The sequence below is a fragment of the Ochotona curzoniae genome, unplaced genomic scaffold (genome assembly GCF_017591425.1).
Source record: "Ochotona curzoniae isolate NIBS_2020 unplaced genomic scaffold, NIBS_Ocur_1.0 contig_2318, whole genome shotgun sequence".
NCBI classification, from domain to species: Eukaryota; Metazoa; Chordata; class Mammalia; order Lagomorpha; family Ochotonidae; genus Ochotona; species Ochotona curzoniae.
The window spans coordinates 13103309-13119638 of NW_024465419.1; the positions used below are offsets into that span (position 1 = coordinate 13103309).

Consider the following 16330-nt stretch of genomic DNA (forward strand, 5'->3'; position numbering starts at 1 on the left):
TGCACTATCCATACAGCACTACAGTTATTCCAAAGTAGACTTTTACTAGTTGTGAGTATTGCAAACTCTAGCACAACCTCTAAGAAATTTTTAAAAGTAAGTATAACTGATAAGCAAATTGACGGAAAGAAATTGGAACCTTTAAATTGTTCATCTAAAATTCAGGAAGGGATTCAAGTGGAAAATAAAAAGAGAAATGAAGATCAAGGACACTGAGAAATATCACAAACTCCATGGCCACAGAGGTGGGAACATGAGAAAATTACAAGACTTGAATGATTTTAAAACAAGTTCTAAAACTAATTACTTCAGAAGAAAGATCTCTAAAACATGTCTCCTGAAACTTCTCCCATTAAAAATGTCTACTTTTTTTTTTTTAAGAGATTTTGCAATGGCTATCGCTACTCTGAGAAAGCTTCTGGTACTACACAAACTAGAAACCTAATCTGATAACCCAGGTTACAGTTTGTGGAGTTCTGAGTCTGGAGGCCCATTAATGGGCTTCCCAGGTCATTTCTCCCACTTTGCTCTTTCCCTCCAGAAAAACCATGGAGAGTAAGTGTGTTTGCTTTCCACATGTACAGCTCATGAGTTACTGAATTAAATTCCTGGGGAGTGGACCCAGGACCTCGAACCCTACATGGCTAGCAAATGTCACAAATGAGCCTTATGCACACTGAAGTGTGAGAACTAATGCTGTAGGCTTGGACGTGAAGTGTGGGAAAGCATTTCCTCTTTGTGCTTTGGGTTGATTTATTCCTAGGATATCTGTCCCACAGCTGCTTGAATATATTTGCTACCCAAATAGAGTAGATGTTCAAAGAATATTTGTTTGATGACTACTTCATATATTTCCTGAAGAACTATAATAAGCAAATCTTATAATTTTTCCAATCTAGGCAGTGGTCACTTAATTTTTACATACTGGCATAGCACATGTATACACCAGCTTTAATTTTAAAACCATAGAAGTAAAGCAAACCAAACTTTATTAAGATGCAAGGCCTGGTTTAATGCTGATTATCAGAAAAAAAAAAACCACTTGAGCTTCTCATGTCAGTTAACTTGCATTTGACAACATTCCTGAAAAAGAAAAACAAATGAAGAAAAGCATAATCATTTATGGAAAACATAAATCGGAAACAACCACAACAAAACCTCACATGAGGATCGAGAAGGTGAACAACTGTATTAGCATATCCTAAATGTTGGAGCTTTGGGGAGGAACAGGAACTAGTAGAGCGGGGCATGCATCAGCTAGAGTAAACTGGGAAGAAAAGAAAAGGCAGGTGTTGGGGCAGGCATGTGGCCTGGGGGGTCAAGATGCATGTAGTGCTCACATCCCTTGACAAAGCGCGTATCCCACGCCCACCTGTTACTCCTCCCTGAATATTCACGTCAGGAACTTGATAGTGGAAGGGCATCAGTTGAATTATTACTTATTTTATTTTCAGTTCTTTCTTAAATTCCCAATTTAGGAAAACTGAGCTAGATAGCATTCTTTCATACATTTTTTTTAATGGAGGGGAAGATTAGACAAGTAGTATACAGAAACAATAAATGACTACTTTCCAGAGGTCTTATTTTTTTTTTCCACTTATAAAATTCTTTTCCAGAGGCATTACTTCTCAGCAGACTGGAGCATTCAAAACAGAGACAAGTTCTCCTCCTATTACCAGTTTGTTAGCAGAGCATAAAAGTATATGTATGCTTGTGTGTTGGGGGGGGGGTTGTTGCTCACAAGTATGTGTGTTAAAAGATCATGATGGGACCAACAGTTAGAATATGGCAGCAGGATCTACACGCACATGAATCGTGTCACTCTTCAAGAGAGGTGACATTTCAGGGATTATATTGGTCTTCCCTCTTCAACAGAAGAGAGGAGATAGAGACAGGATAGGGAAACACACACACACACACCCTGTATTTACCCCAAAATAGGGTCCAGAGAAGTTAGGGAAAATTAGCTCCCATTAAATTCCAGATGGCCACGTGAGAGGAAGAACTCCAAGAATAAAGGAGAAATAACTGAAGATAGACTCTCGCTGGAAACTCACTCTGGGTGGTGTGGGAAGACAGATTCTTCTTCAAAGACATAGCTGAACCAGTCGACCTAAAATTTGTGAGAGATGGTGATCCTGTACAAAAAATAAGAAGCACAGTGAAATAATCATTGACAAAGTTCTCAAAAACCAACCTGCGATAGAAGATAAAAAAGCAATCCTGCAAGAAAAAAAAAATTTACCTGAGAACAACTTCTTTTCTAATTCTTCTTGAACTTTAAGAAGAATTCTCTCCTGTTCGAGGGCTTCTATATACTTTGAATAGCACCAGGTTGGCTGACAACAAAACAATTTTCAAAGTTAATCCTGGAAATGTTTGTCTCAGAAAACAAACTGAAGGTTAGATAGCTTATACCAACTCCTTCATTTAACCTTTTTATTGAAGTATAACACATACAAAAAGAAATGCACATACCATACATTTATGATAATGATTTTCATAAACTGACCTTATCTAACCTTTTAACTGTGTACCACAAATTATTATCAACGCATCTTACTTCATTTTCATAAGAATATTTATGGGCCAGTGTTGTGGTATAGTATGTTAAGTTGCCACTTTGAACACTAGCAGCCTGTAATATCTGGCTAATATTCTTGGGAGGGCAGCAGAAGATGGCTCAAGTATTTGGGCTCTTGTCACCATAAGGGAGATTAAAATCAAATTCCTGGCTCCTGGTTTGGCTTACCCCAGGTCTAGCTGTTACTACTCTTTGGTATGTGAACCAACAGATGGAAGGTCTTTCTCTTGCTCTGCCTTTCAAATAACTGAGTAAGCAAATAAATAGATAAACAGTTTAAAAAGAAAATGATGAAGTAAAGGTATTTTTTCTACAGCCTAGAACTAAAATTCTTTCAATTTTTTTCTTCCTCAAGATTTATTCACTTGAAAAGCAGAGTGATGAAGAAAAAAAATAAAAGTAGAGTAATTTCCCAACAGCTGGCTCATTTCCCAAATGCCCACCACAGGAGCCAGGAATTGCATGAGTCTACCATATAAACTCATAAAATTTTAGGAAACTATTAATGTGTTAGTTATAAACGTAAATAAAAACATTAAACTGTTATGTCAGTTGGCAACCATGCGCTGTCCAATTCTATGACCACTTCAAAGAATGAAGAATTGAGATTGAAGCATTTGACATTCTTCTGCCACCTCTTAACTCAGAAATGTAACAAGTTATATATGTTTGATTGTTTCTTTCCTTTTCAATAAAATGGGCATTTCAACTTCAGCAATTTAAATCGTCTTATGTGTATGAGAAGTTATTAGTTCCATTATCCAGGGTCAGCTGCAATTTCAATGCACTCTGAAGGCTCACTGAAACTCCCTTTCAATCTCTGCTGGAATTAAACTTACAGTCTCATTTCCAAAGAAACGTATCTACAGGTGCTGCTCTGCTACGCAACGCTCTAGAAGGAAGTGAGATTTGTGTCACCTTATCTACTTACCTGTCGGCCATACGCTTGCAGGTCCAGGAAAGAGTCGCTGACTGCAGCAGGTGCTTTGACGGTGGATCCTACAGCAATAGCTGCATATTGTTTGGCACCAAGCTGTGATTACATGAAGTGAGATGATTTCAAAACAAATCATGATATGTCAATGGAAACTTACAGTTGAGAAGTCAACATCATATCAAAAAACATTTCATGGTAAGTGCTTAACATGAGGTTTCGTTAAGTTAATGGTGACAGTCTACTGCTTGGCTCTTTAATTTTCTTTTTAAGATTTACTTTTTTTAACTTTTATTTGAAAATCAGAGTTAGAGAGAGACAGAGACTGAGAAGAAGAGAAGAGAGAAAGACAAAGGAGAAGGGACACACAGAGAGACTGATCTTTCATTCTCTGGTTCACTCCCCAGATGGCTCCAACAGTTAGGGCTACACTAAGCGGAAGCCAGGAACCAGGAGCTGATTTTTAAAAACTGGGCAAAAGATGTGAGCATTCTACTAAAGACGATATAAAAAGCCAGTAAATACATGAAAGTATTCAATATAATCAGCCAATACATTAAAATAACAACATATACAATGTGCCCACAACATAAGGTGTTGGAAAGGAGGTGGAGCAGCTTCAGCCCTTACACATTGCTGGTAGTAATGCAAAAAAAAGGAACAGTGAACTCTGAGATGATCTTTACAATATTTATAGCAAGCAATATTCAGATCTCATTAAAAACAAAAGAACCGCAAAAAGACACAAACTCAACAGATTCCTACTAGAACAGGCAATAAAAATACGTGAAGAATTGCCTATCTTCCTAAAAGCTCATGAGCATGATGAGATTGCATTTTTGTCAAACTGGCAAAAACTACTATGAAATACAGATGACTAAATCTAAATTCATTGGACAGGGACTACCCAGTGGGACACAGCAATACTGATGAGAGTAAAATCAACCTATCCATGCACAAGGAAAACAACACTGTAGCACCTGGAAAGATTAAATTAAAAACAATGCATATATGCGTATATGGGGGATATTTACAGGCCTATTGTCTGTAGTGAAAGCTGTTTGAAGATGTAAAAATGGGGGTGGCAGTGATTTCAACAATAAAGAAGTAGTTAAATAGAATCATGTTACTCGTATGATAGAACAGGGCACAATGAGACTGAATAACACAGATCTCAGTATAGCAATGCAAGTAGAATTAAAACACATACAGTTGAGTTTTAGAACAAAGATATAGAAAAACATGCTGTCCAACATGTGCTGCAGACTCAAGTATGTCCTCCCTCTGCCCTCCATCAGGTTCACGGGCTGGAGCCCTAACACCGTGGGGAGATCTGTGAGAACTGTCTTTGTGGTTTAAGCCATCCAGAATTTGTCTACTTTGCTATGGCAGCCCCAGAAGACTAATACAATATGATAACATTCATGCATGTTAAAAATACATGCAATGTGGTGTTTTGTCTTGATTGTGAATACACACACATATATGAAGCAATCTTTTTTTCACATTTTACATTTTATTATTTTTATTATAATTATCATTTTATGATACAGTTCCATAGGCTCCTGGTATTTCCCTTATTCCTTATCCCAGCCCCAATTCCCAATATGAAGCAATCTTAAAAAAAAAAAAAAACTAGAAGAGCTATACACAGAGCATTTAAAGCACCAGTTAATTCCAGTGTCTTAAAATGTTCCAGCTCAACAATCACAATGAATAAATAATGGCTATACCACCAGAAATGTAAACATTGAAAAACAATGTGTTAACCCTAATGGTAATTTTAGTGAACATGGGAATAAATCTTTCAGATAAAGAGATGTTAGATATGGGCAAACTAACTCAATTGAGTGTGGTGCTTTCAATGTATGAATTACTAAAACATTCAATATGAGTGTGACTATTGGTTTTCAAAACAAAGCTGGAAAGATCTCTCTCAAACTTCACAGTTGCTCATAAGTATGGGAATTATATAGAACGGGGGACTGAAGTTAAAAGTTTTATTCTATTTGCTATATCTTATTTAAGAAAAGAAACAAATGAAACAGTATATTAAGTATTTCTTTTCACTGTGCAAATGAATGATTGTCACCTTTTTATCTTTTAAATTTCTTTTTTTAAAAAAAATAGAATAGGTGTAGACTATAAAATCAGATGAAATAATTTCCTTGGAAGTATTTACCCCTTTTAAATTAAAAGAGACAGAACACTGTGCAGAAAGACAGGAGCATGGGTGGGTAATAGAATATACTTAGGATGTTGTATTGGTTCATTCGTTCATCCCGATTTATCCAATAAACGATGATTAGTAGTTGAGTACAAGCTGGCTGACAGTGCTGAAGAAATAGGGATGACTATGGCATATACTAGCTTTTAGGAACTCAGTCCAGTCAAAATAACACATGGAAAAACTTAACTACAGGATGATACACAGTATGTTCTGCAAGAAAGAGGACTGCAGTGGATAGAAGCCATTTGTACTGCCTACAGGTAACAAAGAAGTCTTCAGCTATAAGACACGTATTCTGAAGAATTCAAAAACAAGCTTTTAGGTAAAGGCTTGAAACCCACTGAAAGCTGAATTCCATAACCTCTATTTTCCCAGCTCATAATTTTCCATAAAATTCACACATATCCCATAGTTTTTAAAAGCTGGATTAAACCCAAATTGACTATTGTCTTACCTTTCCAGATTTTTCATCTTCTGTAGCTGACACTTTCTTTTTCTGCTTATTATACTCTTGTCTTCTCTCTAAAACACTCATAATTTTTTCATCAGTTAAGTTCTTCCTAAACTCACAGAACTGAGGCCAAAATTTAAACAGAACTCCAAAAATCGTCATCTGTATAAAAAGCAAAGTATGTCTCAAATTACAATTTTATACAAATGTACCGATTTAAACTCTAATTCACCATAATAATGGATTAACTATTCTATCTTTAATATACACCATGCTTCCTCTAACTTATTGTCTCCAGACTTCTTGGTACAGTTAAGCTCAGCATATGCTTATCATCAATGTTTTTTATTACCAAAGAGAAAACTCTCTTTTTTAAAAAAATACACTAAATACACTTAAAAGTCACTTTATTCTTTATGTTTCCCTAACCAATTGATTGTATTAATAAAGAATCCATTAGGTCTTTTTAAAAAGAAATTTATGTTTTCTTTTAAAACATATACTAGTTGATCTGCCACACACTCCGCTGTTTTATGCAAGTATTTCAAATATTCACAAGGATCCCGTCTTCCCACAACAAACACATACATACATACACACACATGCACACACACACTCTCTCTCTCTCTCTCTCTCTTTCTGTTTCTCTTCTTTCTTTTAGAGAAAGGAAATACCATTTTGCCTCTGGAAAAGCTCTTAAACAAAGTTGTAGATTTAAGAATAAATCTCAAGTAACTTTTAAATGATATAATCTCCTTTTATGTGAGAGCAAGAAAAGTAACATTTTAAAAACCAGAGTGGTGTCCTGGACTAATGCTTTCTATGAGGACACTTTACATTAAGTGATTAATTGTGATATTTATATAGATAAGAATAGTGACTCTAATTCTCTTGCCAAGTTTTTCCATTAGTTCCAGAATTCTACATTACTTCCAAGAAGGTAAGACTTGCCACATCAGATCAAGTCAAACATCTTAGTGCTAGGAATGACCTTTACCTAATGCCCTGGAGAAAAAGGAACCATCCCATTAGGCTCCAAGCCAACACTTGAGGAGGGCAAAAAGGAATTTCTGAACAACAAAGTCCAGAATGAGCCATATTTCATTATTCTTCTTTTCAAACATGAATGTTATTAGTAATTCTAAACCTACTTATGTTTTTCTAAAATACAGTCGAGTCAAAAATTCTATAAGGAGTATGACGGTAAAATCTAGTGTTTAGAAATACAGGCATTTAAGAAATTTTCATTTATACTTACTGCTGTTCATTTAATTAAGTAATCTCCTTACCTGTGTTAGGGGATTATGGCAGATTTTATTTTGGACTTCCTAAACTTAGATACTCCACCAACTATTGACCCTAGTACTTAGTAAATCACCTGATCACAACACAATAGTGGAAAGCATAAAACTGCTCTGTTCCTGAAACTTACAATTGAGACTCTGGGTTGATATCTATCATTTATCAAAATTACACCACACCTCTGAAACCTTAAAGAGTAACCAAACTGTGGGTAAGAAAATACTTAAATATTTATAGAGAGTTACTGCTGGGGTAGACAGGATTAGGATAATTAGAGGGGACCAATGAAAATTTTGTTTAGGCATGAGAACTTTTAGGCCATTGGGAGTTGGTTTAGAGGGACAGGCAGAGGCTATGCTGGCAACAATGCTAACGCAGTAGTTTTTCAGATTCTATTAGTTGTTGTGAGTTTCTGATTTGGACTGGCCCTTTGGGTGGTGAATCAGTTCACCAGAGCATTTGGGCCAGATGTTCTGAGGAGGCTGCAAGGGAGCGGCAGGCAGAACACAGAGCCCGTCTACTGCATGGGAGCTACGGTCTAGAGGGTTTCTGTGAGCTAAGCTGCATTTCCTAGAAGTCAGTGGGCTTTCCAAGTCAAGCCATTTGCCTTTCTGAGCAGAGCTGGCTAGGAAAGAAGGCTCTACTGCCTTCAGCTAGAGACTTTCCTAACCTGAGCTTTCTGCGGTCCAGCCCTTCTGCTCAAGCTCGCTGTCGTCTTGCAGTCTAACGGTACTGTTCTGCCAGGACAGTGCTCTTCTCATCATTCATGTGTTTCTAAAGTACTCACTTGGCGCCAGGCATTTGAATCACAACGATAACCAAGAAACATTCTCTGCCCTCAATCATCCTCCAGTCCAGCGTGAAAGTTAAAAACTAGAGGAATCACCATTAATCTAGTGTGATGAAGTGCTGGGTCAGTGACAAATGTAAAGGAGAAAAGTCATTCTTGCAGAAGTTCAAGAGGGAAAACAGTAAAAGCCATCTATATAACCTCCAACATGCGTAGGTAGATTTCACTCTGAGGGAAGTGGGGGCAAATGGAACATTATGTCAATTTTACTGACACAATCAGTTATACAATTTTTTAAAAAGACTGTCTTCAGTGAGCTGGATGGTTGGGGGACAGTGAACAGACACAAGAAGTTCTGTAAATGAATGTGATATACTGTAGATCTGAAGGGAGTTCAGGGTGAGGAGTTGGGCAAAAATGAGTAGAAAGGTAACAAAGAGACAAGTGGGTAAGTTTTGATGACTGGCTAGATAAGGGTAAGGAGAGGGAAGACCTAAAAATGCCAATCAGATCTTCGGTCTGTATACCTGAGTAGGAAGGGATACCATGCTCTCAGCTTCCTTAGCAAGTAAGAGAAAAAAAAAAAAAAACACATGTGGGGTGTGAAGGCCCAAATAAAAATTCTCAAGTGTCAGATACTCCATAGCCCACATTTAAGACATATCTAGGTCTCTGTTTTAGGAAATCAGGTAGAGATTTTAGAGGATTCCAATGAAACTCACTGGTTGCAACCCCTGGCAATTAAACAGGGACCAACCCGTATCAGCAGCTGCTGATATTTTACTTTTGGGCTCAAGTTCTTTGATAGAATTGGGCAAGCTCTGGTCTCATTTATCAGCAGACTTTGGCTAGGCTAAGTGAGCTCTGAGATCTTTTCATTAATAGATGCTTCAATTCTGGCACCGCATTCACTCTCTAGCACATCCTCAATTACTCCTCTGTATTTTTGCCCCTTTAAATGTATAATTTGGAATGTGAGTCCACTTTCTGTTCCACAGAGGACTTAGAACACAGCTGGCTCATGAACGAATGTTGAGGAATGATGGTCTTTTTCCATGCCTAAGGGCAATCATACTCTCAATCTCTGTTTCATGTCACTTAATTTATGACAAGGCCTTCCTTATTACCCCATTATAATTTATTTTTCTTAATCATTTTTTAGGAACAACATCACTAAAAGGCTTTTCAAAATGCAAATAAATTATGTTCACCAAGTCAATGTTTTCTATTATTTATCCTAGAAAGAAGTAACTTGAGCGGACTAATAGGCATGCCTTTCCTTTCATGAGTTTGTGTACTTTATGTTGGTTGGGTAGTTAAATTTCCTCTCACTTATTTTATGAGCTATGTGAATATCCAATCTTTGAAAATAGACAAATCTTAGAACATGCATGGTTTACACATTTTTGTGGTAGCAGATTTTAAAAGGGAAATGTGAATGGTAAGAAAGGAAGAAGAAATTAGTTGGAGTTTTGTAGGTTAAAAAACAAAAATGGCAACCACGTAAAGCCAAAGTGTAGAACATATTTGCTGTATACTGTCATGAACAAAACAGCACACAGATTACTAGTTTTCTCATATTTCAGTGACCTGCCAAGATTGGTTATATTAAATAAAAAAAATCTCAGCATTGATACTACTGAAATTTTGCCAAATATAAATAATGCAAAAGCTTTGAAAGGTTATCTAAATTGTGAATCTATTTTAAAAGATGCCAAGCCATATGATATAATCTCTTACCTGGGCCTCTCTAAATACATATGGTCCCAACTCCTTCCTGTGTTCAATAATCTTCTGGGCTTGCTCTACTGGGATGTCAATTTGTAAAGCTGGAGGAATACTGGAATTAATGAAGCAGTTGATTATAGTTGTGATCTTCTTTTGGATCATGGACTCATCACAGTGAGAATGGCACAAATCCTAAATGGGCAGGAGGAACGAGAATTATACATGGTCAATACATTATTAGAAGAATTTACTGAATAGTCTTAACATGTATTTTCATTAATATACACATCTTAACTTCAGGTCATGATAAGGCTTTGATAAGGATATGTAAAAAAAAAAAAGCACAGCTTTCCTTTCTCTTGGATTTAAGAAATCTAAGACTTTGATACATGTGTCCTATGTAAACAGACTACTTAAACCTGCCCAACGGTTCCCCTATGCAAAGGAATTTCTTCAGCATCAACCTAGACTCAACTTAGTCATACACTGAGCGCCCGCTATGTGCCAGACACTGAGCAGAGCCTCAAGACATAGTCCGTGCCCTAAAAGATTCAATCTCCCCTGAAGAAAACATGTGAAAACGTGTTACTCCAATTCAAGAGGGTTAATAAACGGTATGACAGAGTTGTACCAAGGGTCAGCCTATGGGTAGATGCCGAGGTTTTCTTGTCCACACATAAGTTCTAACAGCAAGTTGATTTAAGTTCAGAAAGGCAGGCAGTGTAAGTGGGCATGTTGGTGGTGAACAGATGTGTCACTATGTATGCTTTAACCTCTATACTATTTCAGGTATCCCACCACAGCATTCTTTTTATAAATAAAACTTAAAAATGAGTATACACTGGTGACTCTGCTCCACTTTGATGGCTGCTTTTGTGAAAGAATGACTAGTTTTGGAAGAGTTTAAAATGACATAAACTGAGTCAGGTGCTAGCCAGTTGTTCAGTTTGTGCCGCTGCTGTGTACTTTTGCTTTCTTCTTCTTCTTTTTTTTTTTTTTTAAAGATTTTATTTTTATTACAGAGTCAGATATACAGAGAGGAGGAGAGACAGAGAGAGAGAGGAAGATCTTCCGTCCGATGATTCACTCCCCAAGTGACTGCAACAGCCAGTGCTGTGCCAATCCGAAGCCGGGAAACAGGAACTTCTTTTTGGTCTCCCATGCAGGTGCAGGGTCCCAAGGCTTTCAGGATCCTCAATGGCCTTCCCAGGTCACAAGCAGGGAGCTGGATGGGAAGTGGAGCTGCCAGGATTAGAACCGGCGCCCATATGGGATCCCTGAGCATTCAAGGCGAGCACTTTAGCCACTAGGCCATGCAGCCGGGCCCACTTTTGCCTTCTTGACCGTGACCTCTGCATCCCCCTTCACATGGTTTATTCTGCTTGCTTTTAGTGTTTGTACTACAAGTTTTAGTAGCAAAGATAGAGTTCTTGGATAAAAAATAATGATATGCATGAAAATAATCCAGATTTACAGTCACAGATGTAGAATTATCATTTTCTTTATTTATTTTGATAAATAAATATTGTTTTTTTATTTTGGGAAACCAAGAGGTAACTTGGCTTGAATTATGGTATCTATTAAAGAAATTGCTTTATAAATAACTGGAAAGCTGGGCCCGGCGCGGTGGCGCAAGTGGTTAAGTCCTCGCCTTGCACGCCCGGGATCCCATATGGGCGCCGGTTCTAATCCCGGCAGCCCCGCTTCCCTTCCAGCTCCCTGCCTGTGGCCTGGGAAAGCAGCCGAGGACGGCCCAAAGCTTTGGGAACCTGCACCCGCGTGGGAGACCCGGAAGAGGCTCCTGGCTTCGGATCGGCATAGTATCGACCCGTTGCGGCTCACTTGGGGAGTGAATCATCGGATGGAAGATCTTCCTCTCTGTATCTCCTCTCTGTATATCCACCTTTCCAATAAAAAATAATAAAAATAAATCTTTAAAAAAAATAAATAACTGGAAAGCAAACAAATTTGGAAACTTTTTTTTATTATATTTTATTTTACCTTATTTTTAATGTTGTCTACATAATTAAGAAAGAGACACACTCACGTGAGTCACCAACTTGAGTAAGGAGGGTCAAAGCATGGAGGAAGGAGGGCGGGATAAATGTCTTTACTTTTTTTCTTTTTCTTCTGTATCTGTGGGATTGGGGTGGGAGCAAAGGAAAGGGGCTGCTCCTTGCTGCCAAACTACACCAGCATTTAAGGATGGGGGATGGTCATTTGACATCATTTCAGAGATCCTGATGTGGAGAAGAATGTTCTGAGGTTATTACTTCAGTAGTTGTGATAGTTCTGAAACACTGTTGGTTTCATTCCTCCAAGGCTAAGAAAATCTTTCCAAGGTCTATTGGTTGTTAAAGTCCATCTCCCAGACTCCTGCTGCAAGCCTAGCCAGGAGTGTAGTCCAACCTGTTCTGCCCTCCATGCTCTGATGAGGCACTCGACATACTCTGCTGTCCTAGATGAGCTGCTTGTCACATCCCCATGTGTATCCAAGCATGCACAGGCATCAGCAACTGAGGAGGACCAGTCCCAGTACATGCACTCTAAGATCAGACCACATATTTTAGTGATTTTCCCTGTGGCCAGAGTTTGAGTCCAGTGGTCTGGCTGGGCAGTCCCCAAAGAAACTTCACTGGGTGACTCCAGAACTGATTCATGTGTGTTCCAGCTAGTATGGGGTCCGGTTCAGTCTATCACCTGCATCAATCTATACACATACTGGTGAATGCAGTTGCCTGGTCAGTTCCACCCCTGGTCCCATCTCCCACACAAACTGATGGGCACTGCAGCCTAGTCCACCCAGCCCACCACAAACCCAGCACTCACACATACCAGCAGGAATTTCAGCCTAGTTGGGGAGACCCAACCCAGAATGGGTCCATTCCATTCTGTATCCTATCCAGCTGTCATTTACATCCATGGGTTCTGCACCTTAGCTCAGCCTAACCTATGTCCAGCACACACACATGCTGACAGCTGCTGTTGCCTTGCCCAGCTCGGCCCACTCCAAGACTTGGCTCTCATGCTCACCAATTGGAGCTACATAATCTCCCAATAGGAGAGTTCCCAAGTTCCCCCACCAGGCCTACTCCCAGAACCAGATCTCAAGCATGCTGGTGGGTACTAGTCCCCTGCCCAGCACAGTCCACCCCAAGTCCTGACCTTTGCATGTGCTGGTAGGTACTGCAGTCCAGCCCATCCCTGCACCCAATTCTTGGGTGTGCCTGTGGGTGCTGCAGTCTGGGTCAGCCTGGCCTGCTGCCAAACCCCAGTTCCATATCAGTAAATTGGTGGTAATGTCTATCTCAGCCCATTAACATCCCCAGCTGTCACACACACCAGTGGATACTGCAGAATCACAGGGGTAAACCCACAAATTCACTACAGAATCTGTCCCCAAACCTGGTTCTTCATGTTTTGGTTGGTCATCCCCTGTCCTGACACTCACTGGTGGATAACAGGGCCTATGTACTGGCAGGTGGTGGGCAATGCTGCCTCTCCTAGCCAAGGTCTCCCACACAGTTGGGGCCACTGGTCAGGCATTCCCTCCAATCTCCCCTCTCTAATTCACCTGGTCTCATCTCCCTTATTAATGTGTGAGTGCAGTGGCCCAACCCATGTAAGACCCCAGAAGTCATTCCATACCTATAAAGTACTCACATGTGGCAAACTCACATGTAGAGCAGATAGCACCACTTCGGCTGAGGCCTCCTCGGCCTTCTGTTAATCCCACCCCTATGATTCTATGATTCCCCACTCTGCAAAAACTACACCTAGTTGGCCCTGGAATCAGAATGAATGTTACCGCACAACATTTGTTTTCCTGAATGCCTTCCTTCCCGAGGAAGGGCAATGTGCTGTATTCACAGTTTGATTCCAGCATAAAGCCTGGACCTTCAGCTATTCCATAAATGCTTGTTGGATGAGTAAATAGACTCCGATAGCATATACTTCAGTTGCACAGCATATTTTGCCGATATAGCTAACAAATACTTTAAGTCCTTTGTGTGATTTTGTGGAAAAGATATTCAAATGGAGCTTAAGGGCAGCTTTGAATGAGAAACAACCATCCAAGTAGGGACTGATTATATATAACTCCCAACCTTGTTTTCGATTCCAGCTCTTTGCCAAGTTGCAGCCTGGGAGACAGAAGGCTCCAGGACTTGGATCCCTAGCATCCCTATGGGAAACGTGGTTTGATTTCTAGGCTCCTGGCTTCAGAATGGCCCAGCTCATGTTGTCATACACATTTGGGAAGTGAACCAACAGATGGAAGATCTCTGTCTTTCTGCCTTTCATAGAAAATGAAAATACACATGTAAGTTTTAAAGTATCTCCCAAATAATCTTTCTCAATCTGTTGGTTTATTTATATAAAAATCTAATATCTTTGATTACTACTACTATAAACATGACTGACAAGAACTCTTATACAATATTGGTTATAGGTATATACCAAATATCTTTCAAATTCTTCCCTTAAATATTAAATACATCTAAACACTGCACAATGTGCATGGTAGGAAGAAGGATGCAATACTGGAATTTCTTATACAAATCTTACTCATAAATGTATAGTTAAGGATTAATATTGTTTAATGCATTTCCTTTTCAAATCAAGAGGTGATTTCCCCCAGCTTTAATACAGTACCTTAAATTTTTGTACTTCTTGCCAAAAAAGTACCCCATTTTCCAATAAGTCTCCTTTCAGAGCCACAAAATGTTGAAATTGCTTTGCAGTCACTGGATTCAATAATGCTTTACGGAAAGCAATGATTTCACAAGATGAGGATATCCACTTGCTCTCCACGGGCTATCCAAGACAGAGAACACATGCCCTCAGTATGCTCTAACAAGTAATAATAAAGCCACTCATCTTGGGGAGTGGGTAAGGGAAATCCCAGGGCCTAGGGAACTGTGTCATAAAATAATAATAATAATAATAAATGCTGTTACAAAAAATAATAAAGTCACTCACTGAGGACTAAAAATTGCCATTTTCCATCATCATTAGCTTTAGCTATTGGAATTTGGGGGATGGATACAACAGATTTTGGTAACTTTCCCTACTGTATTTATCCTCCTTTTCTCTTTCATTTTTATGGCATCATTTTTTTAGAAATAAAAGTAGAGAGAAAAAGAAATGACTAGTCAATTCATAACAAATCAATGCATTACATAAGAAGGTTAACAGTCACTACAGTTTGTAGTGATTTGTGAGAAAGACTACTTCTTAGTGTACAGAACAAGTTGTCTGCTTAACCTGAACATAGGGATTATAATGTCATGATCAGATTTTATATTATTTTAAACATGGAAAGTATAAAATATGTATTTTGTATTATTATATATTTTATATATTTAACTCTCCTGCCCTTTAAAAAGTAAAAGCAGTTTCTCAGACAAAAAAAAAAAATAATCTAATTCTATGATGTAAATAATTTTAGAGGGCCCAGCACCATGGCCTAGTGGCTAAAGTCCTCACCTTGCATAGGCCAGGATTCGATATGGGCACTGGTTCTAATCTCAGCAATCCTGCTTCCCATCCAGCTCCCTGCTTGTGGCCTGGGAAAGCAGTAGAGGACAGCCCAAAGCCTTGCGACCCTGCACCAATGTGGGAGTCCTGGAAGAGGCTCCAGGCTCCTGGCTTTGGATCAGTTCAGCTCTGGCCATTTGGGTTACTTGGGGAGTGAATCAGCAGATGGAAGGCCTTTCTTTCTGTCTCTCCTCCTCTCTGTATATCTGACTTTCCAATAAAAAGACAAATCTTTAAAAAATAATTTTAGATTAAAATTTACTTTATTTATTTAGGGCTTCACTATAGTTATATCCTAGAAAGATTTTCATGTGAGACATTAAGTGGTTAATTTAACAAAATCTGATTTTTTAAATACTAAAAATTAACAAAGTTAAAAATAATAAAGACTCCTCTGAGGATTTACTTAACATAACACAAAAATAAGTAGCACCCAAGGCACTTTAACAATACCTAAAGATATTTTAGGCTTACTTTATATTTTCATGATTTTAAAATAAAATATATTCACTTTTTTTTACTTTGAATACTTACAATCACACATACAACCCCTTGTAGCCTCTTAAGATTAAAAAAACACAAGAAATGAATTTTTCTGAAGTTACTGAATACATTTTAATTTTATTAAGGGCTCCCTTACTGCTGACTTTATATACCATCATGCAAACAAGCATCATTCAAAAGCAATATTTTAGATGGGCTTATGAATGATAACAATAATTAAAACATAGGAAAAATATCCATTTTTGACAATGTGTAAAATAAATCCCTTA

The 16330-nt window shown here is 38.5% G+C and overlaps 1 protein-coding gene across 1 annotated transcript in view; it reads right to left on the reverse strand.

Moving 5' to 3' along the window:
* Positions 1-986: 986 nt before the first annotated feature.
* Positions 987-16330, reverse strand: part of RGS22 (regulator of G protein signaling 22) — a 100666-nt gene continuing 85322 nt past the window's right edge. Inside the window, exons 21-27 of the mRNA XM_040972729.1 lie at positions 14673-14834; positions 10032-10211; positions 6203-6361; positions 3516-3617; positions 2246-2339; positions 2058-2138; positions 987-1083 (exon numbers count right to left, since the gene is read on the reverse strand). Of these exons, the coding sequence (XP_040828663.1) occupies positions 1061-1083; positions 2058-2138; positions 2246-2339; positions 3516-3617; positions 6203-6361; positions 10032-10211; positions 14673-14834 (801 nt within the window). The 3' untranslated portion in view covers positions 987-1060. The remainder of the gene's footprint in view (positions 1084-2057; positions 2139-2245; positions 2340-3515; positions 3618-6202; positions 6362-10031; positions 10212-14672; positions 14835-16330) is intronic.